The sequence below is a fragment of the Marmota flaviventris genome, chromosome 9 (assembly GCF_047511675.1).
Source record: "Marmota flaviventris isolate mMarFla1 chromosome 9, mMarFla1.hap1, whole genome shotgun sequence".
In the NCBI taxonomy this organism is placed as follows: Eukaryota; Metazoa; Chordata; class Mammalia; order Rodentia; family Sciuridae; genus Marmota; species Marmota flaviventris.
This window is the reverse complement of record NC_092506.1, coordinates 52,583,756-52,611,726: the sequence shown is the minus strand read 5'-3', so window position 1 is coordinate 52,611,726 and position 27,971 is coordinate 52,583,756. Positions and strand designations below refer to the sequence as shown.

Sequence of the window (27,971 nt, the reverse complement as noted above, 5' to 3'; positions counted from 1 at the left end):
TTTTGAAGATGCATCTCTAATTATATTCTTGGATCTTGGAAATGATTTTTATGAGGTAAACACCAAACAACCACAAGATAGAGTATTTTATCAATTATTTTTACTGTCAAATAGGGCAAAATATTACTACTGCCAATATTATATATTATATTGTCAGTGTGGATTATCAGCTGATTTCTCTAATCTCCAATTAGTTTTCTTATTCCTGGATAGACCAAGTAAACTTCCAACAAAACAAACAAACAAAACATCAACAAAACATAACAAACATAATAAAACATAACAAAACATAACATAAAACTAAAACATAACAGATAAAATGTAAATTCTTCAGACTGCTTTTTAATGAACCTACCTTCCCAATGTTAAAAATCACTGAACTGAAAGATATTTCCAAACAGCCTTATTATCCAGACGTATATTGGATATAAGAAAATCAAGTCCAATTTGAAATTATTCTCAAAACGTAGCACATGAACATCACAAATTCTCAGAGCACAAATAGTCCTCTTAAGGAATATAAATATTTAGCATAGAAGAATGTGAAATAACATAAGAAGGAAATCTCTTCATTTAGCTAAAATTGCTAAAATGCTGCTATTCTCAACCTCTAAATTCAGTACAGAGTTAAACTCATTTTCTCAAACTAAAGTACTACAGCATTATAAGTAAACCCTTTGTTATTGAGTTAGGATAGAAGGGAAAACTATAGCTTACAAAACAAATTCCTCAGAATAACATGAGACCATTTCACAAATCCTAGAAGGCACACATATTTCCTATCATAGTAAGTGCATTTAAGTACTTCATATTTAAAAAAGACAAAGCTGTACAGAATAGAAAAAGCATACATTTTGTCCATTAAACAAATTTACAACTCTTATGATTATGATTAGATATTACAATAGAACCTACCGAAAGTTCACATCTTAAGAATTATCACTCAGTTTAATAAAGTGAGCAAAGAACTACGTTCATTTAATAAGGCTAATAAAAAACATTTTTATATTTCACAGTAGATCAGTTAGTGTCTTGGAGTTCATATTGCAAGATAAAAAGGTATATGCAATATCAAGTCACTGTTTAATAATTCCTTTAAAGGTGACCCTGGGGGATAAAATCATTGGCTATACCTGGAGAGATCAAAAACCTGGAAAGCAACATTGCTCATTTTCAGAAATGTTTTAAAATTAAGACACTCCGAATTAAACTCAGTCTAATGCAAAATGACAATTAAAATTTTAGATCTGGAAAACATCTCAGAGGATCATTTATCCTAAGGTTTTCAAATAACAAACGTTCCATGTAATAAGAGGAATCAATGGAGAAAATTTAGGAACCTGCAAATTTGACTGGAATTTTAAATTTTTTTTGATTTAAAAAAGAAAAACAACTCTCATGGTACAAATTTGTTACCAAATTTTAATATATGTATTACCAATGCATTACTATGTGTTTTCATTGGTTAACCTAATGTTTAGTAATTATAGTACATAAAGTTTATATAAGGAAATTTATATTAATGAAAAAAATATGAAATATAGTGGGCTAGAATGTGTGCATGCATATGTATATAAGGGTTCTAAGATTTTTTACTTGAAAAAAAGGATTCCACTGCTGAAGTAGTAGTATGAAAACCACAGATAAAAACCTGTTTCTAAAATAGGAAACTACCAACAAGAGTAAGAGACTTTCTCAAGGTTACACAATCATCCAAGTGCATCTCCATGTTGATGTGATAGAGCTTCCAGTATTCTGCTTGCATAAACACCCAGTAGTGAGTGTTTAGCTATTTGGTAATTAGCTGATCCTATCAGGAGTCAAGTTATTAGCCAGATATTTTTCCTTGAAATGGATTTTATTTTATTTGCATGTCCATTATTATTATTATTATTTTTTTTTGGTACTGGGGATTAAACTGAGGAGTGCTTTACCATTGAGCTACCTCCCCAATTCCTCTTACTGAGACAGGGTCTCACTAAATTGCTGAGGCTGGTCTTGAACTTGCAATCCTTCTACCTCAGCCTTCAGAGTCACTGAGATTACAATTGTGGACCACCATGCCCAGCCCTATTAAAATCTTAACGTTCAAAAATTTCTGTCATCAATAGGTAGCAACTTAAATTTTTGGTACTTAGAAAAACAGGAATATTTGTAACTTGTTAATAATAGGTCAAAATTTGCATGGAATGTTAAAATATTTTTTAAAGGACACTTCAAGCCCTAGTTTTACTATATGATGAAATATTGTTAAAATTCATATTTCTTAAGCAAAAATCTAAAGAAATGGTTGAGGTGCTAATGAAGACCATAATTTCATCATTATTATATTCTTTGGGAGATTTTCAAAGGAAGTACAGTGAAGCAGTAAGAAAGCCAAATTATCTTCTAGTTTTCTGAGATGTTTTATGTAAATATGGTGAAAAAGCCTCATCCTATTTCCTTATTTCTTAATCTAAGAAAATCAGGGACTATGAAACCCAGAGAGATGCCTTCAAGTTAAAATAAAAGCACCATAAATGAACACTGAATGACTTATTATAATTTAGAAGTACATAAGTTAGTATTTGTGATGAAGAAAAATTTCCTTCTGAAACTCCCCAAATGCATGAGCATTATAAAAGTCAATTAGATCAGTTATCTAGCTTTGGGAATGCATTTCCAGGACAGCCAAGAAGGTTCTCCAGCAGAAATTAATTTATAAGGCAAAGCCCCAACTTTATAGTCCTTAACTAAACTGTATCATATAACAAAAAAAAAAAAATGGATTTTTAAGTAAAAAATAAAAAATACATAGTTCCAAAACACACTGAAGTTATATAAAGTTATGAAATAATTGTGGAACACTTCAAGTAAAATTGTAAAAGGAGCAATAATTCACCACAAGGGGGCATAATAAATACTCCTTAGATTCCAGCAGAAAGACGTTTTAAGTAGTAACATGCACTTTGATGTAGTCTACATTTTTAGTCATTTAAAAACTTCTCTCAGATGGCTACAACTTTTCAACATTCAAAGTTTATAAACCTAACAAAAAAGATTCCAGAATACTCATGCCTTGAAAACCTGTAGTGTCAAAAAGCCTCTGGAAATATTGCTGTTATCTGCTAGCAAAGGATTCAAGAGCAATTAGTTCTAATACACATTAGAACAGTTAAATAATAGGGAAGTATGATCTACAATAGTAGCAAATTTTAGTTTACCAAAATGGAAGACATGGGAAGTTTATTTTAAAAAATGGGACATATTGTCACAATAGCAAAAATAAGAGGGTGGGAAAAATTGCTTTTTCTGTATCGTTGCCACAATATCCCTTCATTTGTCCTCCATGACCACTATGTATTTGTAGCCCACAATAGCAAAGGAAGATCTCCCCCCATGGAAGGTCATGGCCTAAGGGGCTGGCCTGCTTCATCAGCCATGTTAAGAATATAGTTAGCCATATCATCTTCAGTAGGTGCATCTGACACCACCCAAGATTCGTTTGCTCCAGTCATCTGCAGGCGACAAATAGGGCAATTCCTGTGTCGATCACTCCTATAGGGAAGTCAAAACAAGAACAATTTGTTTTCTTTCCTTTTTTAAAAAATGGATTTGTTTGAAAAGTAATATATGCACATAAAAAATAAACTAAATGTTTACTTGTATTTAAATGGAAGCCATTACCCTAGGAATAACTTCTTGGCAGTGGTAGGGGAATAAGGCAGAAGGAAAGGGTAGTACTAGTCATTTTTCTAAGTAATATCTTCATAACTCTCAATTAAGACATACAATTATGCTTAAGGATCTGACAGAAGGTCCTTTGGTTCATAAGCAATAAGATTTCTTAAGGAAACTATAAAAGTGGAGCATTCACATTTAAGAGATTAAATTTATATGCATTAAGATTTTTCTGATAGGCAGAGAATACATATATAATTACTTAAATAAGATTTTGTTTTCCAAAGGATTTTTTTTTTTTTTTTGTCAAATACTATTTGGGAAACTTTTCAAATGTTACCATATTTTAGTCAGAAATATATCATACAAGGAAAAATGTTTTTCTTTTCATCTCTCTGTAAAATCTGAGACCAAAGAGTAATGAAGGTGTATCAATTGCTCTTTGGCTTTTTGTTCAAAAATTTAGAAATATGCTCCAAAAACAAAATGTGAGAGCTCCAGCTGGCATATACCATTCAGGTTATTTCTAGCTCCCCAGAGATATCTTATGAGATACTTATATGTGCTCTTCTGGGCACATAACATCACAATTTAAAAACAACTTCTGATTCTGGCCAACAAGAACCAGATTTATCTTCCCACTAAAACAATTAAAACATGGGACAAAATTTATAAAGTAGTGCTACAATATAATGTTTCATATAAAGCACTGGACATTAGGCAACACGAACAGTGGTTCCTGAGAGGAGGTAAGCAAAGAAAGAGGGCCTGGACAGATCTAGATGGAACCTGACAGACACCCCAGGTTGAAGAGACAGGTCAAACTCTGCAGGCCAAGGAAGCTAGAGTTCACAGGGCAGAATACTGGAGAGGAGAGAGCTACAGAGAGAATTCTGGAGATCTACAAATAGTTTCCCCTTCAAATGAGGAAACTATGTGAGGCTGAGGATTTCAGAGAACAAAGCTTACAGAGGGCATGGGATACTGCTTGTTGCCCACCAGTCAGACTGGAAAACCACATAATTTTTAAAGCATTGAGTAGAGTACTCTGAAAGGTCTTTTCTCACTAGTGGAGCATAATTAGCATTAAACATTGATAGGGTCCTTCCTAAAAATCACAAAAGCAAGACCCAAAAGGATCAAACTATTTCCAAGTAACCTAATTATATTCCAGAATGAAGCTCAAGAATATTTATAGTAATACAAAAATATCCAGTACCTAAAAAGGCAAAATTCACAGTATCTGGCATCCAAGAAAAACTACAAAGCATATAAAGAAAGAGCTGAAAAATATAACCCACAATGAAGAGAAAAAAACAATCAAAATAACCCAAAACTGACACAGATATTAGTGTTAACCAATAAGAAAATTTAAAAGTTATAACTATATTCCATGTATTCAAAACACTAGAGGAAAGACCAATTATATTAAGTAGTATATAGACGACTTTAACAACTCAAATCAAACTTCCAGAAATAAAAACTAAAATATTAAGGTAAACAAAATGATACTGGATGAGATTAATAGAAAGCTGGACATTGCAGGAAAAAAGGTTAGTGATCCGGGAGTCGCTTGGGAGGCTGAGGCTGAAGGATCACAAGTTCAAAGCCAGCCTCAGCAAAAGTGAGGCACTAAACAACTCAGTGAGACCCTGTCTCTAAATAAAATACGAAATAGGGCTGGGGATGTGGCTCAGTGGTTGAGTGCCCCTGAATTCAATTCCCAGTAACCCTGGCCCTCAACCAAGAAAAAAAAAAACCTGTTAGTGAATTTGAAAGACATAGCAATAGCAACTATCCAAAATGAAACACAAATTCAAGTGGTCTAAAATATGGCAACTGGACTCCCAGAAGAAGGGAGAGAAAATAGTAAAAATTTTGAGAAAATAATGGCTGGAAACTTTTCCAACATTGATGAAACTACAAATCTACAAATTTAAGAGCTTGATAAACTCCAAGAACAAGAAACATGAGGAAAAAAAAATACATCATACTCAAATTTCTTAAAACCAGTGAAAAGATAAAAATTTTAAGGCACCAAGAGGAGAATAGAAGACAGTATCTCCAGAGGAAAAAAGGACCACAGATTTCCCATGGGAAAAGGATACAACCAAGATGAGGGTGGAACAACATCATTAAAGTACTGAAAATAAAAATATTCTCAGTCTAGAATTTTGTATTAAAAAAAAAAAACAAACTTTGAAAAACTGTTGAGACAGTCAAAAAATTCTACAGAATCTATAAAAATACCAAAATGAACAAATGAGTGTAGTAAGAGTGCAGGACATAAGATCTGATGCACATCTATTGTCTTTTTATATGCTAGCAATACAAAATTTAAAATGAAATGAAACCTATTTAAAAATAGCATAAAAAGGGCTGTGGCTGTGGCTCAGTGGTAGCGCACTTGCCTGGCATGTGTGGGGCACCAGGTTAGATTCTCAGCACCGCGGATAAATAAATAAAGGTCTATCAACAACTAAAAATATATTTTTTAAAAATAGCATAAAATATACAATAGGGACAATTTGTCAAAGATATGCATCACTGAAAATGTAAAAAATTGCTTAGAGAAATTAAAGAATTCTTAAGTAAATGAAGAAATACCTTGTGTATTGAAAGATTCAATATTATTAAGAAATCAATTCTCCCCAAATTGATCTGTTTATTCAACATAATCTCAATCAAAATCTTTTCAAGTTTTTTTTGTAGAAATTGATAAACTGATTCTAAGATTCATATTGAAATCCAAAAGACTATTTCCAACTTTGAGGCTTATTATAAAGCTACAATAATCAGGATAGTATAGTATTAGAATAAAATAGACAAACAGATCAATGGAACAGAAATGTTTAGGAAGAGGCCCATATTCGAACAAATGATTCCCAACAAAAATGAAGAGGCAATTTAGTGAAGAAAAAGTCTTTCAACAAAAGTTAACTCAGAATGGATTCAGATACCTAAATGTAAAATTTTTAAAAAACTATAAAACTTTTGGGAGAAGAGAGAGTATTTTTTTTTTTTTTTTTTATATCCTCGGGTTAGGGAAAAGATTCCTTATATAGGACATTAAAAATCACTATAAATCACAACTGACAAATTTGACCTCATCAAAATGAAAAGCTTCTACTATTTCAAAGACATTCTTAAGAGAGTTTAAAAAAAAAAAAAACTGGGCATGGCCGCTCACACCTGTAATCTGAGAGACTCGGGAGGCTGAGACAGGAGGATCATGAATTCAAAGCCAGCCTTAGCAACAGTGAGGCAATAAGCAACTCAGTGAGATACTGTCTATAAATAAAATACAAAAAGGGCTGAGGATACTGCCTCCCCCCATCCACCCAAAAGAGAATGAAAAAAGCCACAGAGGAGAAAATATGTGTAAAACATATACTGTGTCTGATAAGATATATATATCTGCTATACCTCACAAAAAAAAACATACAGATGGTAAGTAAGCATGTGAAAAGCTTCTTGATATCTTCTCTCAGTAGAGAAAGGCAAATTAGAACCATAATGAGATACTACTATATACCTGATTAGAATGGCTAAAATTAAAAAGACTGACTATAACCAGTGTTGGCAATATCTTGGAGCAACTATAACTCTTATGCAGTGCTGGTGGTAGTAAGAAAAAGTTACATTTTTGGAAAATAATTGGCAGTTCCTTAACAAGTTAACATACACACCTACTATACAATCTAGCTATTCTACTTCTATGTATTTTCCCAGGAAAAAAAATCAAAGTCCATAGAAATATTTATAATGAGCCAGGTATAGTGGCATATGGCATATACCTGTGATTCAGTGATGTAAGAGGCTAATGCAGGAGAATTTCAAAGCTGGGGCTAGTCTCAGCAATTTAGTGAGAATTAAAATAAAAAACAAGGGCTGGGGATGTAGCTCATTGGTTCAATCTCCAGTACCACACAAAAACAAAACCCAAAAAACAAAAACCCAGAACAAAAGAATAAAAAAACGAAAAACTTGCCTATGAATGTACATAGGAGCTTTTATTTGTAATTTATCCAAGTGGATGTATCTAAAGATAATTATATCAAATAAAATAAGCCAGACACTCCCCCCAAAAAGTACATACTATATCATTCCAATTATAAAAATTCTATGAAATCAAAAATTACTTTTCATCAAATGAAAGCAGATTAACAGTTGCCTGAACTAGAGGAAAGGTTGGGAGGGAGGTTTTTCAATGGGGTGTAAGGTAATTTTGGGGGGCAGTGGATTTGCTCATTATCTTGATCGTGATCATGATCATGGTTATTATGGGTCTATGTGTATGTTAAAACATCAAATTGTACTTTACATACATGTAATTTATTGTATGTCATTTATAGGTCCTCCAAAATGCTTGATTCTTATTTTGTAAAATAACAAGTTTAGCTAGCTGACCTAGCTCACCAAATCCAATACACAAAGACTTACCTTCTAAGCACATATGAATATCCATTTCGAGAAAAAGAAAAACATTTGATTTTAGATTAAAATCAGGCACAAATTTCCTTATAACAAAAATGTTAAAACCAAGCTATAGTCCCACATTTTATAAAATTTATGTATAAAAATATTTTTAACTAGCAGCAGTTATATCATAAAATTCAAAATACTAAAGAATAGAAATCTCTTATACTTAACTATAATACTTTTGTACTTTTCAAAGTTTATTCATATACTATCTCATTTGACCTTTGCCTATCCCTGAAGGCAGTAGATAACTTACCATTTATCAATACACTTCTGACAAAAGCTGTGAGCACAAGGCAGGATGAGGTCAGCCCGCCCATCCATACAGATACAACACTCCTCCTCATCGGTCAGCTGCTTCACCCTGCAATGTGAAAACTGAGCTGGGACAAGGATATTCTCTGTCCATATGATTTCTACTTTGTTTTCATTGCCTTAGAAAGCATTAAAGCACATATAAAGTACAATATGACTTATGTGCAAAGTTAATATGAAACTAAAATTACCATCTTTTAGGGTAGCAAATTATATTAGGGAAGAAACTAAGGGATACATTTCATAAAGACTAGATAAAAGATAAATTCTGTGATTATTAAAGAAAACAAAACATGGACAAAAACTGGAATTATTCATGTCTTTCTGAAAATGCCCATTTAATCTACTGAATTTATACAAATGACTTCAATCAATATATTATTTATCCATCACATAGGATACAAAACAGTAAAGTATGAACTGTGCATCAGAACCTTGCACTGCTGATACTGATAGTGGGCATATAAGTAAAAGAATAGCTTAGTCTTAAGTATCAAATGCTATGGAAAACACAAAAAGGATAGGACACAAAATCTCTGTCCTCAAAAAGCCTTTTCATCTTCTTGGAAAGAAAAGAAATGTTGAAACTTCTGCCTCAGCCACAGTTCAGAGTGCCCTGAACTGCCTTTGCACATAGCAATTTCCTTTCCAGGATACACTTATGAGTTTTGTAAACTTCAACCTTAGTAATTCAACTCACAATATCCATTGTCTCTTTCTCAAGGAAGATTAATTGGGAGTACAAAATGAGTGATGGTAGAGAAAGCAAAACCAGTTAGGACCTTATTTCAGAAATTCACTTGGGAGATAATTAGGGCCTGGTTTAAGGAGCATGATAGAAAACAAATCATTAGGATGTGGTAATAGATTAAAATTAAGTGTTATGCTTTAGTCATGGGAAAAAGAGAGCGGCCACTGAACTGAAAGGGTGAAATGGAATGAAAACCTAAATGAATATGAATCTGTTATATCTGATGATATATAGTCAGTTCAACATTCAAATGTCTTTTAGATCTATACCAGACCCTCATGAGTTAGAGTCTCTGATTCTGAGAGTATTAAAATCTTCATCTGGGATGTAGACTTGGGTGGCAGTTTCAGAGAATATAACTGAATCTACAAAGAGTGTTCTGAAGATTAGATTTAAAAGTGAGGAGCACAGGGCTACAAAGAACAGCATTATAGAGATAAAACACAGGAAATACAGAAATAGCTAGTGGAACCTGTACAATGTACTTTTGTTTGTTTTTTGGCCTTCCTAGCAGCATAGTGATCAGAAGAAGGAGCAGGGTCTTATTCTACTTGATCCTGTTAGACCACTTGTAAAGAATTAATTTTCTCTACCTCATACTCTGAACACAATATTGACCAATAAAGTATTGTCCAGGAAAACCTACAGTATGAAGAAGAGAGCCATATAAACACAGGCCAAGGAACTGGAAGTGCTTATTCTGGAAAACAGAAGATTCAGTGAGAATTTGATTCGTTTTTCAAATATCTGAGGGCTGGAAGAGAGAATAGAGTTTTTAGTGCAACCCCAGAGGGTCAGCCACTGAAAGCAAGGAATAGAATACTGCAACAATTTAATAAGAATGATAGTTAATTCTTTTAAAAATATTTTTTAGTTGTAGAGGGACACACAATATCTTTGTTTATTAACTTATTTTTTATGTGGTGCTGAGGCTTGAACCAGTGCCTCGCACATGCTAGGCAAGCCCTCTGCCACTGAGCTACAGCCCCAGCTCTGATAGTTAACTCTTATAAATATACTATGTGCAAGGCATTGAGAGATTTATATCTATTAACTCACAAAACTTTCTCAACATTCTTCTGGGACTGATACTATTATTCTTACCTCTTTTAAAAGATGAGAAAACTGATGAAAAAGTGGATCAAGGATTTGAATACACATGACTTGGTAATGGAATCTGTGCTGTGTCCAGAGAGCCAGATTTTCAATACTTTGAGGAACACAAGGCAAAAGGGAAAACTTCATAGTAATTAGAGTGTCTGGGCATGGAAAGGCTTGCTTTTCAGAGACACTGAGTTTCACAGAACTGCAGGGTTAGCAGTTGTCCAATTTGCAAGTAAAAACTGGATTCTACTTGGTCAAGTACGATTAAATAGAATCTTTCTACTCCAAGTGTTATCTCAGGGTCAATAGCATTGGCACCACCCTGAGTCTTGACAGAACTTTAGGTCCCTCCTCTTCAAAACCACTGAAAAGTAAAGTTGCAGAAGTGTAGTACTATAAGATCTTTGAGGTTAGAGCATGGCTGCATTGACAGGCTTAAATATGTCTCAGTGATATCAATTTCTAATCAGGCATTTATTTGTTTAAATCTTTCTTCATCTGACATAGGTCAATATTTATACTTCTATGGGGTTACTGTGGGGATTTAATGAGTTCTAATATCCTGTAAAAATAGATGTAAACCATTAATAAAATCTTGCACCAGATGTAAAACCAGACTGTATAAAGAAAGGTCCCTTAAGATCCTCTTCAACTTGGAAAGTCTTTTTCTATGAAATAGTATATCAGGGTGTCACTGTGAACCAAAAAACAAAGGAAGAAGCAGCCCTAACTAACCATTAAGCTACTGAGTTTCCTCATCTCAAGGGCACATGAAGAGATAACACTTTTACCTCTTTCATTAAGATGACTACAACAAGAAAAGAAGTATTACTTTCTTTTAATTTGCTACCATATGGCTTAAATATATAGGTAAACACCATCCTCAGCTTTCAAAACACTTAAAAAAATTTGCCACTCTGAAGAGGGAGAAGAAAAAAGCAGAAAATTAGATGCCTGTCTTTGAAAAATTAACTTTATAAAGTAAAGGAAAGATAAGCCTAAATACTACCTACAACATTCTAAACCTCATTTGGCATGTCATTTGTCTAACAGCCTTAGCCATGAAAGCTACTAAAGATAAACAGGAAATGATAAATGGAAAATTTAACTGCAATGTAGCATTTGGAAACCAGTTGGTTAAGGATGGACAAGAAAATGCAAGTGCAAATAAAGCAATAAAAGAGAAATTCTTGATTATACACATTCCTAACTCTAGGAAAGGTCACTGTCAATACAGATTTCTGCTGTCTATCCAATATGTCAAAAAGACAGGATGTCAACATGTGTGGACTCATGCAACTCTTTTTCCAATGAGGTATTTATAAATTTAAATTATGGTCATGATTGTCAAATGGCAACAGGTGGGAGCTTTCACAGGCCAAAAGCATAATAGAGAAGGGAAAAAAACACTTTAGGTATAACGATAACATATTAGGCCTGAGTAAACAAGAACCATCATAGAATTCTCTGGCAGACTTCATTTCCTTCTGATAGTTCAGTACATGCAATACGTGAACCAATGACTTGTTCATTCCTGAATGGACTGCCATTATTTAAATTTTAATCCTTCAATTAGACACTTTCTGAAATGATTTGGCCAAATTCTTGAACCTAATTCCTTTAAAGGCTTTGACATCTAAGAACCCAAATTCTTATTAATATCTCCTTTATAATCAGATGCAAGCATATAGAAAGTGGATTCCTAGAGACTGGGTTGACAGAAACATTACCTGGTGTGAGACACTTTAATTTAGCTTTAATTTGGCACTGAAAAAAGAAAGGACAAAATGATCCAAAAGTGATATGGGATATAATACCAACTGAGACAAAAAGATTTAAGGTGTCAGAATGAGCACCAGCCAATATATTAATGAAATTTCAGTGGTTTGTACAAATGGAAATAAGCAAAACACAGTGATTATGCATTATATACCTTCCCATCCAAAGACTAGCCTGACATGATGTTACAGAAGATGAGTTCTCATCAGCTTCTTCAGAGGTGGAGCTCTGAGCCAACACTCCTGCTGCTTGACTTGTGATGTCCTTATAAAGCTGAATAAACTGGTATAAATTCATGATCCGTGATGCTTCCACAATGCCAGTGCTTTTGTTAATCTAAAAATACAAAGAAATGAAGGGAAAAAAAAAAGTGTGTGGGGGGGAACCACAAATATTTAGTCCAAATATCCTAGGAAACAGAGGTTTTTTTCTTTAAAAAAAAAAAAAATTTTTTTAAATTGATTAAAAAAAAAAAAATGACAGTGGAATGCATTACAATTCTTATTACACATATACAGCACAATTTTTCATATCTCTGGTTGTATATAAAGTATGTCGACACCAATTCGTGTCTTCATACATGTACTTTGGATAATGATGTCCATCATTCCACCATCCTTTGCTAACACCCTGCCCCCTCTCTTTCCCTCCCACCCCTCTGCTCTATCTAGAATTCATTATTCCTCCCATGCTCCCCCTCCCTACCGCACTATGAGTCAGCCTCCTTATATCAGAGAAAACATTCAGCATTTGTTTTGGGATTGGCTAACTTCACTTAGCATTATCTTCTCTAATGCCATCCATTTACCAAAACAGAGGTTTTCGATATTTGTAAATTATTTGAGAAAGTAAGGGTCTGTGTAAATGAATAATACCATGTCCCCTTCATTTGTGGGTGTTTAAAATATATATACAAATGTATTGTATTTGATACATCTTATTTGAACACTCTTATTGTTGTAAGGACAGACAAGGCAAAGCACCAAAGTTAGCAGCAGGAAACAGTTTTATTTGGCTGCAGCCAGATTCAGAGGGCACAGCTTTTGCAGTAATCAATCAATCCCCTGAACCCTGAGTTCAGGTGGTTTCAGAATTTTATACCCAACATGTAAGGGGAGGGGCTCAGAAGTTCACATAAAAGAGGCTTTTTCTTTCACTGTTCTGGGCACATTAACCCTTCAAGGACAACACCTGAGAAGGGGAGAGCTTCTTCTCTCCTTTCTTTCCTTCCCCTGCTAGCTGTTACCATGGAGCCCACCTGGTAATTTCTCTTATCTTAGAAATGTAGACATCTCTGTGAAGCTCCAGCTCAAGGTCAGAGGCCTTGTTTGCACATCTACAAACTACTACACTGGATAAATGTGAAAAACTAGTAATGGGGTGTCCAACATCTGGAGTGCTGATTTCTTCCTGGCCAGTGACCAAGTAAAATAGGGCAACACAAAAATAGGAAGTTTATCTACATTGAACTCTTTTGTAGAGACTCTTTTGCTGACAGTCCTAAAATCAGCCATGGTGAAGATTTCTGGAGAAGCCCAGTTAAGACTTTTTGTGGAGGAGAGGGTGCCACTGCATTATTATGTAAGATTGATTAGGCGATCATCTTATTAACAATTGATGAGGTTAAGTGACTTTTCCAGAGTTAAGAAATTAATTTTAGAGATTAATATTCACAATTCTTTCATTTTTATTTCTTAATTAAAGAACTTAAAATTAAGAGATTTACTTGAATCCAACAACCATATGCCATTCTACTATGACTAAAACAACTGAGTACTTAAGTTCTGCTCTGTACCCAAAGTTCTAAACTAAGGAAAATTACATTAAATACTAACAAAGAGTAGTTGAATTTTGAGCTTTAGCTCAAATGATAAATTCATCTTTACTAACTGGAAAGTTTATTGATTTTTTGGAAGGTAAGATCTATGTGGAGATGCAAATATATAATAAAAGACTGTACATGGAGAACAAATAAATAGAATTAAAAGGGACAGAAATTTATCAGTTTATAGAATAGGCCTTCACAGCTGGAGAAAGTAGGCCAGTCTTCCTTTGGAACTATAAAGTACAGAAGAAATTATGGAAAAATTTATATAAGCTTAGTACCATATTAGCAAAGTTTATCACACGAACTATTCCTATCATAGGATTCCTGCAGCCGGGTAGCTGGATGTCATGTGCCTATAGTCTCAGCTGCTTAGGAAACTGAGGCAGGAGGATCATTTCAGCCCAGGAGTTTGAGATAAACACAGTGAGATAAAAAAAAAAAAAAGAAAAGAAAAATATTTATATTTATTACATTTACTGATGCAGATTTTATAGTATTATGTACACCAGATACTAAAAATATAGGTATTAAAGACATAATGTGTATAAAACAAAAAATTGCCCTCATGCAAGTTATAAGATAGGTAGGCAATACGGGCAGAATACAGATTAGGTTAGATGGACATCAATGTTGTGGATAAGATGAAACAGGGAGGAGGAATGTTGAGGGGTTGGAGGGAAGATCTCACAGTGAAGGTGACATTTAAGAACTTGAAAAAGTACAGGAATGAATCATATATGGATAGCTGTGGGTCATTTCTGGAAGTTTAAAAGCTGTTAGGCAGATGTATACCAAGCGAGGAGCACAAGGAGCCTAGAGTACTTGAAACAGAATGAAAGGGAGGATTGGCAGAAGATAAGGTTAGAGAGTAAGGTAAGGATAGAATATATAGAACTTTGTTGACTAAAATGAATTGACTTTTATTCCACATGCATGGGAAGTACTGGAAGGCTTTGAGCCAAGAAGTAATATGATCTGCTTTACATTTTAAATTGTGATGTTTAATAGACTAGTTGTTGTGCTGAAAATGGGCACAGCAGAGCAAGAGCAGGAGCAGGGAGACCAGTTAGGAGACAAGTGGAATAATCCTGGTGAGAGGTGATGATCACTAGGGATAGAGTGGGAATAGAGTGTATATGGTAACAACTTGTTAGGTTCTGAATGTATTTTGAAGACAAAACTAACAGGACTCATTTATGAATGGACTCTGAAAATGAGTGAAAAAAAGAAAATTCAAGGACAATTAAAATTTTAGTCTAAATATCAAGAATGATGAAACATATAATTCATTTAGTTTCCTGATAGCCACTGCATCTGGATCTGCAAAAGACTTTTGATCACCCAACATATGCTGAGTTCCCATCAGATGCAAAGCACTGGATTACATCAGTAAGGCATAAAAGGATTAGTCCCTGCCTTTAGAAGCTTACTATCTAATTTTCAAGCCAAGAACCTAATTATTTTATTCTTAATGCTGAATTTAATTATGAAGTATAAATAAAGTGCTGCTGGAATTTAGAAGAGGAAAAGAATTCCTGTTAGGGAAGTTTTTATGGAAGACTTTATAAAAGATGGTGGCTAAGGTGGACCTTTAAGAGACATCAAGTTTAGACATGGAGAAACAAAAGATGTGTCAGAAACAGTTGGCTGATATCCAAGCAGCATTTCCGCTTTGCATCACTGGGAGAGCCTGATTTTATTTTGGCATTCGTAACCCCCTAAAATGACTCAGGAGTCAATACTAACTAGTATAATCTAAACTAGTCATGAGAAGCACATTCTTCCTGCTAATGTATGTGTATGAAGGGAATATGAACCCTAGGGTTCTTTATGAGTTGGTCAGGAGTGGACTTAAAGGCATTTTTAATGTCCAACTTATAGTGTATATGCAAATGGACAATTTAATTGCATCTTTGTTTTAGAACAGAGGTTAGGACTTAAGGAAGACCAGTGAAATCCTTACCTTTCATTCACATGTCTATGGCTTCAAGAAGTTAAGAGTTGCCTATTCTAATCTACTCATTGACAGCTATCACTGTATTTTTAGCTGAGTTGAAATATTCAATTATCTAAAATGTAAAGACTTAACTATAGGACAGTGTATTGATGGTGAAAAATCCATTACTAAGAATTATCAAAACAAATTCATTACAAAGAATTAAAAAATAAATCAAACCTTTTAGTGAATTTTTTAAATGAACAAAACCCAATGTTTTGAAAGAAATGATCTTCTAAGATATTTTTAATTTTTAAAGTACCATCTTAGTGCTAAACAGGACTCCTCAGCCAGCTAAAACTCAAAAAAAGATAAAGGTTTACTACCATTTTCTTTGATTAGAAAAATCTCTATAATACATCAAAATAGACAAATCAGTAAGCTGGAAGGCAATCAGTATCAAAACTATGCTTTACAAGACCACCAAATTATTAACATTTACTTCCACTATATGATGTTATACTTTAAAATGTGGTTTTAACCCCCAAATAGTTGAAGCTCAGAAACAGAAGTCTCTATCAGTCTCACCTTGGTACAGACCACGCGTACAACCACTTTCCAAAAGGCAGAAGAATCAGACCCAGGTTGTACCTCAAAGAGAAGATGTTTTTCCTGGCCAGAAGCCACTTTAGCAGTTCTGAAAAGAGACAAACATATTTATTAATTTATCAAAAGTCACATACAATACTAGAGCTATAAAACCAGATTCAAGAAACACAAACAGAGTAGAAAACAAAGAAAACACATAAAGACAAATGATAACCATGACTGTAATAATTAGATTCTTAAAACACAGGAATAGAGAATATTATGAACATAAACATATAACTTAATTTCCAAAGTTTTTAAAGCCAAGAGATTTATGGAGTAATACCTATAAATCTCTCTCTTTTTTTTCATATCTGTATCTCAATTATCTTTAAAGTCCTAAGAAAGATATTTAGGAAAAATAAGTCAAAGAAATTTAGTAACTAAAGAAATAGTCCAGTTTCACTTATCCAAAATCCAAATATTGACTGTTGAGATACATATTGAGAAATATCTTTCTGTTCATCGAGTCCTACTTAAGCAATAACATGAACTCCTCGAAAGTTTTAATTTTATAGACAATCTGGGGAGTGATCAAGTAAAACAAACCCCTTGAGAAACTAAATATGGTTCTATTATCCTCTCCCAGCAGAGTAACTTTGAGAGCCCCTAAAACATAACATGAAAACATAACTCTTTTAAAGAATAATTCAATATACTGTCAATACCAATTTAAATCAGTTCAAAGACATAATTAAACATTGAAGTTTCCATTTATAATTATTAACATTTCTCTCTGAGCATCAGTACGGTAAAGCACATTCAACTAAGTGACTTAGAGCTGAGTACAATGATACCATCAGAAATAAAGCAATTAGACTTAGGAAATAAAGTCTGCCAGTGAAAATAATTTTGTCCTGCCGGTTTTTAGTTCTATTTCCCAGCTACCAAGCCACACTTCTAAATAGGTTTAACTACAGTTGTCAGAGAGCACTCTAACCCACACAAATTGTTTTTTTAAACTTATAGATATACAAATAATGGGTTCATTTTGACATATTCATAAATGTATATAACATAGTTTAATCCACTTCAATCCTTAGTACTACCCCCTTCCCCACAAATTGATTTTAAGAACTAAATCCAGAGGGTGAGGTTGTAGCTCAATGATACAGTGCTTGTCCAGTAGGTTTGAGGCCCTAGGTTCAACCCCTAATACAGCAAAGCAAAAAAATATCAAATCCAGTTAGAAGTGTCCTGTGCTAAATAAAAGAAATATATTCTTTACCATTACTTTTGTATGACACAATAAAGTTGTAGGTGATTTTATAGGACGTATTTTATCCAATATCTTTAGGTCAATAGGCAAAATATTATAGAATAGACAGAGCCTGCACATATGAATTCTAAGACTGAAAAGATGGCAAGTGTTAACCAATCATTCTTAAGAGTTGAAACCAAGCAACAAACAAAAAGCACCCTCTTCTATGATACTACTAAATTATCAATCTTACTTTATTCTTTAAAAATATGGTCACAGAAGTAATGCTTTAAACACTACCATTTGGATGATTAAAAATTTTTAAATATTAGAATTTTTTTAAACCCACAGTACATTTTTATTGTAAAAAAAAATCAGACAATACAAAAATATAAAAAAAAATACTTAGTAAAATGTAAAATCTCCCTGCACTGTTTCCTTTTCCAACCATCCCCTAATCCAGAGACAAGCACTGGAATAATTTAGTGCATATTCTTCTAGATCATTTTTTATATATATATATATATGTTATATTATATCTTTATACAAGTTTTCTTTTTCTTTTTTTATTCTTTATCACTGGCTAGGAACATCCAGCTCCAGTCATATCCATAAGGACAGTATATCATTCTTTCAATAAGTATGTCTCTTATCTAACACATAAAGAATGTCTCTTATCTCACACATAAGTATGTCTCTTATCTCACACATAAAGGGAGTAGGTTCATAAATCTAACTCTAAGCTATTTATAGTGACTAAACTACTACAAATTTATATACCAAGTGGTTCTAGACCTACAGGTAATTTTTTTTTTTTCGGTCTCTTTTGGGTTTAAGGAAAAGTAATATGGAATAGTGGAAGGAGTTTCAGACTCAGAGCTGGATTCTCCATAATACTTGGGTAATCAATTTAGGCCTCAGTTAAAATGTCCAACCCTGAGCACAATACTTTGAATGTAATACATGGTCAGTAAATGTTGACTAAATTAAAGAGAGTAAGAGAATCTTTAAGATATTATTTAAGATATCTTATATAAGTTTTAATTATACTCCCAGGGGGATTGAAGATCAATATGTAATGTATATATAATAAAGAAAAGATATATATTAAAATACACATATAATAAAGGGCATATACGAAAAAATATATAAATATATATGCATGTGTGTATGTGTATATATATACATATTTATGTGTATATATGTATGTGTGTGTGTGTGTGTGTGTGTGTGTGTGTGTATATATATGAATGAAATAAAAAGAGGTAGAAGTGGGTGCTGGCAACAGAAAGATTTAATAGAAAGAATTGACATCTGCCTACCTGTCACTAAGGGAGAAAACAAACAAGCAGTATTTAAAAATCATAGTGGTCTGGGAACATTCAAGGATAAAAAGACCTGTGTATTTTAAGAATTTCTATACAAATACATATAAAAATTGATTAAAAAAAGAATAAACTCACAAAGAAAAGGCTAAGTTTTATTAGGTGCTTTTTAAGAAGGCAGAGACCTTTATAATCCATCTTAGATAAAAAAAATTATTCAAAAGAGCTACGTAGGGCTTTCAAGGTATTAATAATTAGAAAACATGAATAAGCAAAATTTTATTCCTAAGTGATGAAAGTTACCTATCACTATCTATGTATTTCTCTGGCAAAATAACGGCTTAGTAAACAAACACAGAAGGGATACTCTCCCTTCTCCATTCAGCAGAAGAGGCTGATGTACAGAAGACTTTTCAGAGTTACTTCTGACTATCCTAATCTTTCTTTTTAGTGGCTAAATGACATAGTTCCTTCTGTAGGGCACCCCTTTAGTGCTTTCAAACAAGTAAATTTACAGTCTTTTAGTATACAATTACTGAGATGTTAGGATGCATTATATTCTAGAAATGCTTCAATATATCTGTGGCCTGTGTTCCAAATTTCATTTTAAGTTCTTCTTTTCTATTCCCATTATCTACATAGTTATTTTAAAATAACTACACAGGAAGTCTACTTATAATAAAGTCAACAAATATTTGCTAACTGTTGCTGAAAACACTAAATCTTACCAATCAATATCTTTGGTTACTTCTTACACAGCCATGACATATGGTGCACACATGAAGGGGGAAAAAAAATAAAGTGAAAAAGAGCAAGCCTTACACATCATTTAGTTCAGCTACTCTCCCAAGAAATTCTTCATAAGTTAAGGAGCTACTTTCTCGAACCAATATGACGTGTTTTGCTACTTTTTCTGGTAACTTGCTAATAACCAACTGTGTCTGATCCGAAATTTGCTGTCCCATGATGAAATGATGTTTCTTAGAATCCAGAAAGTGTTGCTTCACATAGTTTCTGTCAAATATATAAAAAAGTTACTTTTACACACAACATAAAAATAGTGATATATCCATCCTTCAAATAAAGAAAAACTAGGAAGAGTTCAGTAGTTTTATCTGAGTCTAATACAGAATTTTTTCAAATGACTATATTTTCAAGGTTAAGATTTATTTTATTTTTTCAGAATCACATAGGTAAATGAGAAAATGGCATTCACTTATGATAATTTTTATACAAGGGGGCAGTCAAGTAATTGTATTTAATAGGAAACTGTTTATCTTTTTTCCTAAGAACATTTCCTGACTGCTAACCACATGTCAGACTCCAAACTAAGTGCTTTCCATATATCATTTATTTATTACATCCTTTGAGGTAGATGTTATCATATTCCTGTTTTATAGATACAGAAATGGAGCCAAGTGTTATATAAAATGTATAGTACAGAGTGCAAGTGAACTTTGTACAGGGTGGAAGTGAACTTTGAACTCCTTTTTCATATTCTAATGCTCGAACACATTCTTAAACACTATGATACACGGGCTCCTGATAAAATTATATCAGCTTAAATCTTTTATTTATCAATATGCAACTTATTTGTAATTTAAAATACATTAAATTAAATAAGCTTTTTGGCTTAAAATATTTAATAAAATGAAAATGTTAAGATAATTTAACCATCTCACAATTTCTGCTTGGGGGGGAAAAGAGAGCTCTTTTGCTCTTCAATTCTGCAAGGTATTTTTAATTTAGAATTTATGTAATTTGTTTTCTTTTTCTTTTTTTTAGAGAGATGTGAGAGAGAGCGAGAGAGAGAGAGAATTTTTTAATATTTATTTTTTAGTTTTCGGGACACAACATGGTTGTTTGTATGTGGGCCGAGGATCGAACCCGGGCCGCACGCATGCCAGGCGAGCGCGCTACCGCTTGAGCCACATCCCCAGCCCTGTAATTTGTTTTCTAAATATGAATATTTTTAGTTAAAAGGCCAGATCACTACTAATAATCTATTATAAATATTATAAATATAGAGTAATAATTCATTGAATTGGCTTTAAAATTTAACCACAAAACATTTATATAATAATCACGTACTCTAAAATCTTGAAAGATATAACCCTATGTATTGTGGCTACAGAAGAGTTGGAAGTGTTTATTCTAGAGAGTTCTTTTCCTTTGGTAAATAATGAGTGAACAGAATACCAAGTTAAAATTAAGCTAAATTTTAGTATTTGTCTATGGTCATGTATTCAATAACTACATGTGATATTCCTACTCAATACAAATACTATTAATAGTAGTAAAAGCAGTTCACATTTGTTGATCACTTCCATTGTATAACACATACTTCTAAACACTTTACATGTATTCATAGATTCAGTCATTTAAATTCCTAGAATAACCATTTTATGGATGAAGAAATAAGACAGTGAGGAAACAAGCGATTAAAGTAACTTGCCCAAAGTCAAAGAGCTAGTAGTAATTTTTTCTTAGTTTTTAAAAACAGATAAGAAATGAAAAATGAATAATAATTTTTTAAAAATATGATCTCTGAGGAAATTCTATTTCATGTACCCATTAAAGACTATCATTTTATTTCACAAATTAACATCCATACCATATAAAGTAGATGAAACGGGAAAACTTTTCATAGGAAAAGTTTTGTCAGGAAATTTATTTCATCACTTAATGAAAATGAAGTTATAGCTTTAAATATAAAATGTAGTTTTAAAATATAAAGTAAGTAGTCCTAAGTGTGCAAAATTTGCTTCTGGTATTAAATTCTAATGCACTATATTTGAGGTTTATTCTCTCTGTTATCTTAAATATAGGAAGTGTACAATTGTCAAAAACATACAAGTGCTATTTTGAATCTGAGCCTACTTGGCAACAATATTATAATATTAGATAGAAATGAAAAGACGTTGATGAGGAAGATCCAGGTAACTAAAAACAAACAAAAAAACTCTGAAGGTAAAAATTACATTTTAAAATATGACCAACTAGATTTATAGCAACTATGTCCAAAGAGAAACAAGTAAAGACACTAACTTTGAGGGGGAATGTCTAGAGCATTCATCATCAGTGATTTCTGAGTATTACAGACTAGTATATGTACCATGGGGTCGCATAATTCTTTTTAGTCTAAGTAATCTAAATATAAACAAAAAAGAAACCTCAAAAATTGAATAGTAGGATATAACATTAGAATAAAAGTCCTTTCTAAGAAAGACAGTGACTCGGGCTGGGGATATGGCTCAAGCGGTAGCGCGCTCGCCTGGCATGTGTGCGGCCCGGGTTCAATTCTCAGCACCACATACAAACAAAGATGTTGTGTCTGCCGAAAACTAAAAAATAAATATTAAAAAAATTCATTCTCTCTCTCTCCTCTATCTTTAAAAAAAAATTTAAAAAAAAGAAAGTGACTTCACCCTAATGTTCAATATATATATGTACACACATTAAAATGATATATTGTCCTTATTTTTCTTGTTCTAATTCAAACTTGTGAAAGCAATATCAGGAACTAATGGTTTCAGACCAGCATTAGGCATCCACTGACTTACATTATCTTTTTAAAGATTAAGCTTAACAAGTACCATGTGCTTGGTGCTTATGCTCCAGGGATATGACAGAGAGCAAAAGAAACACGGTTCTTGTCATCAAGGAGCAAGAGACATTATTCACACAGGTAAGTATAAAATAACAAAAATGAGAAATACTAAGCCAAACAAGTGCAGGTGCTATGAAAGTCTATACAAGAAGGACCTGATCTAGTCCTGTGTGAGGAAAGAAGTTCCTGGGAAAATATTTTGAGTTCAGGACAGTCAGAATTAGTAAGAAAAGAGGGGTGGTGCATGGTGACAGCAGGGTATTCCAGGCTGAAGTTAAGGAAAGTGCCTGAGATAGGAAGGATCATGGGGTCTTTGAGGTAATTTTTAAAAAACCAAAGTAACTAAAGCAGAGAGACTAAGGGAAAGGGAGGCTGGCACCAAAAGATGGGCTGTTTAACATTTTTATTGATGACCCGAAGACAAGACTGCATGACTGTCTAACCTGCAGATGATCAAAATTGGAATAATATCCAAAGAATCAAGATTAAAATAGATACTGACCTGCTGAAATTAAAATTGTTTAATACAGCACAAAGTTAACTCCTGAATATGTTTTGAAATATCAACTGAAAAAAAAAATCTAGGTAAGATGCACCCAATTAAGCAGTTAAAAATATAAAAAAAAAAAGTTAATCAAAATAATCAAGAGTGTAATAGGGACACCAAAGACACTAAAATAATCTTAAACTCTTGCTAGAAGCAGATGTCCAGAACAAGAAACCTAGTCCCATTGTGCTCTATAATGGTTTGACCACAATGAAGGTCTACATTCAGCTCTAAGTAGTCAGAGGGTACTAATAAATTAGAATATATTCAAGATGTTACAGGTCTAGAAAAGGAAACAAAATGATTTATTCTAGTATGGCTTGGTAACCCAGAGCAACATGATTGGTTTGCTCAAATATTTTAGGAGCTACCATGTAAAAGAGGAAGTAAGATTTATATTATAGTTACAAAGAGCAGAATGGTCAAAAAGTATAAATTAGAGGCAAATTTCAGTTGAGTGTAAGAATGTCTTACCATCCAGAAGTGGAAATGGGTGATGTATGTGAGCCTCTTCGCTAAAGTTTGAAGTGTTTAATTAAAATGAGAAGTTCATCTATTGACTAACAGATTCTTCTTGGGTGGGAAGTAGAGTAGGTGACCTTGAACCTAATATTGAGAGTTTTCCAAATGAAACTTAAACTTCTTCTAAATTTCCTGTACCAACTTAATAAAAATGTGATAATACTCTAATCAATCAATTGGAAACGGAGACCCAAGAAAAGCACAGACCAAAGTAGGGCTAAAAGTTTAAATGCTGCTTTGGACCAAGAGTAGTAATTTGTGAAAAATATGATGAAACAAAGGATTTGGGGCTACAGCAGCTAATTGTGGAAAAGTGAGAAAATAAGAGTTACTTTAAGGTTTGGTTGTATAGCTTTCTCTCAGCTTTGATTGCCCATGTCTGATGTTAAGAATGTCTTCCTTTCCCTGGTACAGGGAGAGTACCTTTACATTGGGTTTTATCTTCTGCTTTCAGGAAGAAAAAGGAAGGTAGAGTGCATTTCTTAAACCTCTACTTTTTAAGTGCCTATAACCCCAAATAATCCTTATACCAAAGTGGCATATTTTGCTACATTGATCACCAACATCTACTTACAAGGAAGCCTTAGTTGCTTGTTTTTTGAGTTAGAAAATGTTTCCCTTTGTTTCTTCATCTTTTCAATCTGGTGTTCTAACTTTGAATGATAAAGTTTATAATCTCAGGCAACATATTAACTTGTTTTTCTGTAATTCACTTGGTATCCAGGAAACCTCATCACTTGACTCCTTAGATTAAAATACAACAGTATTTAGCCAAGATAGCTGGAATAGTGATTCTCAATCTGGTTTAGGAGAAAGATCCTTGAATTTACAGTTTATTTTGAAAACAATAAAATATTGCTAAATATTAATGTCTAATACTAGCCTAAAAATATATCTGTTATTTCTATGTAATATAAGACTTCAACCAAGAATAAATGTTCACAAAGACAATCTGTTGAGGCCATCCTTTAGTCACTAGCCACAGCTTTTTCAGTATCTATCTTTGGTATTTTACCCATTTTTTGTCATATATCATCAGTTAAGTCACTTACCCATTCCCCTCCATGAGCTGCTTCAGGATAAGAGCCAAGTTCTCTCTTTTAGAAAATACATAGGTACATAATGTTTTCTAAATGAATGCAATAAATACTGTTGACAGCTTTTGTTTTTTTAATTATTCACTGAGTAATTCCTTTGACTTTTGTTAATTTGTCCAGTCATCTAGTAATGACTTGGAGATAAGTAGAAGTTAAAAACCCATATGGAAGAAAATAACACAAAACTGTAAAACCTTATCATTGATGTTTATATAAAATGGGAAACATTCACTATTTGAAATTAACAAAATACCTCTAAATCATTAAACAATAGTATTGCATAGGAACTTAATTTGCAAACCACTGGCATAAAATTCAGCAAAAAAACACAAACCTGTAGTCAAGATTTCTCAAAGAACTAACAACTCTCAAAACTACTTTGTCACTTTTAACATAGTCCTTTCTATCAAGATAGAAATGTGCTTTCAGAAACATTTGAAGGTTTTTCTAGATAAAGAACTGTTATTTTGAAAATCAAAAGCTCATCAAGGATTCCAAAAATGCCATTCTCTAGTGGGTGGTACAGTTGATCACTTCTTTTTCTAACAAATGAACTGTTGTAGTTCAAATATTTCTTATAAAAATATAACAACCACATCATGGCTAATTGGCATACACACACAAAGATACCCCAGAACCAAAACCCAAATCAAAACCAAAAGTCCACAAAAACTCTCTGCAAATTTAAACCACAATCCATTCATAAAAGGATTAAAGCAAACCTGAAAGTGCAACAAAATGACTGACTAGTTGACAAGTAATGAAACATTTAGAAAACCTCTCTGAAATTTGTTCTCTATCAAATTAGCTTGCAAAAGATACTTATAATTGAAATGATCATCATCTATTTTCATGCCAACTTTAATCTCAGTAATAAGTACTAAGTACTACAAGTAGTTCCCTAAGGAAACTGACACTTATTGCTTAGTCAAACTCTACATCTCTAAGCAGGTCTCAACCACATTTCAAGATAGAAAATTAACACAGATACATAGTGGGACAATTAGCTAGTCAGAGTCATTAGAGTTTGGAATAGCTATTCTGGGATGAAAGATTTTTCCATATATTTTATTGGTGCATTACAATTATACATAATAATGGAATTTGTTACATATTTGTATATGCACACAATTCAACAACATGATTTGGTCAATATATATCCCTAGTATTTCCCCTTTCCCTCTCCTTCTCTGGGCCCTGATGCCTTTCCTCTACTGGTCTAGGACTAACGACCTTAATCAGAAAAAAGAAAAAGAAAGAAAGAAAGAAAAATCCCCACTACCACAACAAAAACTATCTATAAAACAATCTTGAGAATTAGTGGATTTCTAATAGCATCAATGTGTTTACTAAAAACTTTTCATATTTAGAAAAACACACTACACTTGCAAGAATTCTGTGTGGATCTCCCAAGTCTTTTGGGGAAAAGGAGGAGAAAGGAAGTGTGTATTTAGATAAAAACCAAGAGGGATAGAGTGACAAAGAATTAACATATTTTTGAAAAATACAATCATATTCTGGAGGACAATATTTAGCAACTGAAGCCAGGCAGCATAAAGGAGAAAATTCCATACTATTTTTGAGTTCTGAATTCAAAAGGCACCACTTTTCTCAGAGGAATGTCTACAATATAGAGGACACTACTTCAGGATCTTTTGTAGCTCAGGCCACAGGCAAATTCTGAACAGCTGAAGCTCACTTTACAGCCACAAGAATGCTGGGAGGTGAGTGGTAATGATAAACTTCTGCTGAGGTGTAAGAATTACAAAGAATTGGAGGTGCTACTGCGGCTTCGTAAATACACCAGAGGAAATAAATGAATGTTGGGCACTGTAAAACAGGACAGGATCAGAATATGATAGTGCCTATTTAAGGAAGTTGGGGCTATATTTCAACAATGAAAGCAAATCCACATTTTATAACACGTCACAAATAACTGAAGAGGGAGTTTCAAAAACTAACAGGGGTTTCTTTCCCTTCTGTGTAATCACTACAATTATTATTAGCAAGGAAACTACCCCTCCTGCGCTGGGTCTCAAGGTAGCAGCTAGTTTGACAATCAAAGGCCTTAGGCTTTGGGTGTGCTAAGAACGACTTGGCTTTCCTGAGCTGAAGCCCCAAGTAAAGGGTTTCTCCTCAGGAGAGTGCCACTCGGCGAGGCGCAGCCCCGCGCGCCGTCCTGGTGCGGGCGCCCGCTCTCCGCCTCAGCCCCTCCTCAGTGCACCTGCACTTGTAACCAACAGCTAAAACGGGAGGCCGACTGACTGCGCCGGCGGCAATATTCAAAAAAACGATTCTGGGCTCCAGGAGGAAAACCTTTTCTCCCGGACTCCCGGACCCACCTCCAAAGCGGGGCAAGCACCTCACCCTGGGCACTGGAAACGGCCGGGTGAAGATCGGAGTACACCGAAAGGCCTCCCAAGCCAGCCCCGCGCCCGAAGTCCAGGCCTGGAAAAGGCCTAGCTCCCCGAATTCCCGCTCGGCCGTCGAGGCCTTATCGGGGTTTCTACTTCCTGCTCGAAGGGCGTGAAGCAGGTAAGTTGGGGTACAGCAAGAGGACAACGCAGCGGAGCTCACCCAAGTTCAAGGCATGGCGCTCCAGGCGTGAGCGACGCCGCCTCGGCCCGGGCTCAGACCAGCAAGCAGCGGCTCAGCGGCCGACCAGGTCGCACCTCAGTGACGCGAGGCCCCGCCCCCCGGCGCGTTGCCTGGAGACGGTGCTCCGATCTTTCCCCGCCCGGCTTTGCCCCACCTCTCCCGGCTCCCAGCCATCGGCCCAGAGGTCTGAGCGCCGCGAACCTGCTTAAGCTTCTGCGGTTGTGACTGCCCAGGCCTAAGACTCCGAAGCACCGAAAGCCTGAGAGGCTGCTCCAGGCACGGGTCCGTGGGGTAGTCTCGGGGACTGCCTGGCCGACTCTCACCTCCGCAGCGGAGGGAGGCAGCACTGCGAGTCCCGGGTTTGGTCGAGGGTTGGGTTCCAGGCTATCACTTCTCCCTGGGATCACAGGAGAAGACTCGCTTCTTGTTCCGATTACAGCTACACAAAGATCATCTCCTTCCTCCATTATGAAATGGGGTCGATCATGGTCACCTGGCTGGGTTGTTCAGCGTAAAGGAGAACGTGTGGAAAGCATCAAGCTTTATAAGGAACACATGTGGGCGATAT

At 34.3% G+C, this 27,971-nt stretch overlaps 1 protein-coding gene across 1 annotated transcript; it reads right to left on the bottom strand.

Annotated features, from left to right (window-relative positions):
- Positions 1–315: 315 nt before the first annotated feature.
- On the bottom strand, positions 316–27,485 carry Rnf141 (ring finger protein 141). The gene is made up of 6 exons (XM_027942298.2): positions 27,383–27,485; positions 19,852–20,043; positions 16,444–16,552; positions 12,246–12,427; positions 8,399–8,506; positions 316–3,537 (listed from the first exon to the last, which is right to left on the bottom strand). Exons 2-6 carry the CDS (start codon positions 19,992–19,994, stop codon positions 3,387–3,389), a joined length of 693 nt encoding a protein of 230 aa, XP_027798099.1. The 5' UTR covers positions 19,995–20,043; positions 27,383–27,485; the 3' UTR covers positions 316–3,386.
- Between the last annotated feature and the right edge of the window lie 486 nt (positions 27,486–27,971).

What these genes read in the sequence shown, in the direction of transcription:
- Rnf141 (XM_027942298.2), bottom strand. Translation starts at nt 19,994, where the DNA reads ATGGGACAGCAAATTTCGGATCAGACACAGTTGGTTATTAGCAAGTTA. An exon ending in TACGCGTGGTCTGTACCAAG is followed by an intron (nt 12,428 to 16,443) that starts GTGAGACTGATA and finishes TTGTATTTTTAG; the next exon opens with ATTAACAAAAGCACTGGCAT. An exon ending in GCTAGTCTTTGGATGGGAAG is followed by an intron (nt 8,507 to 12,245) that starts GTATATAATGCA and finishes TTCACATTGCAG; the next exon opens with GGTGAAGCAGCTGACCGATG.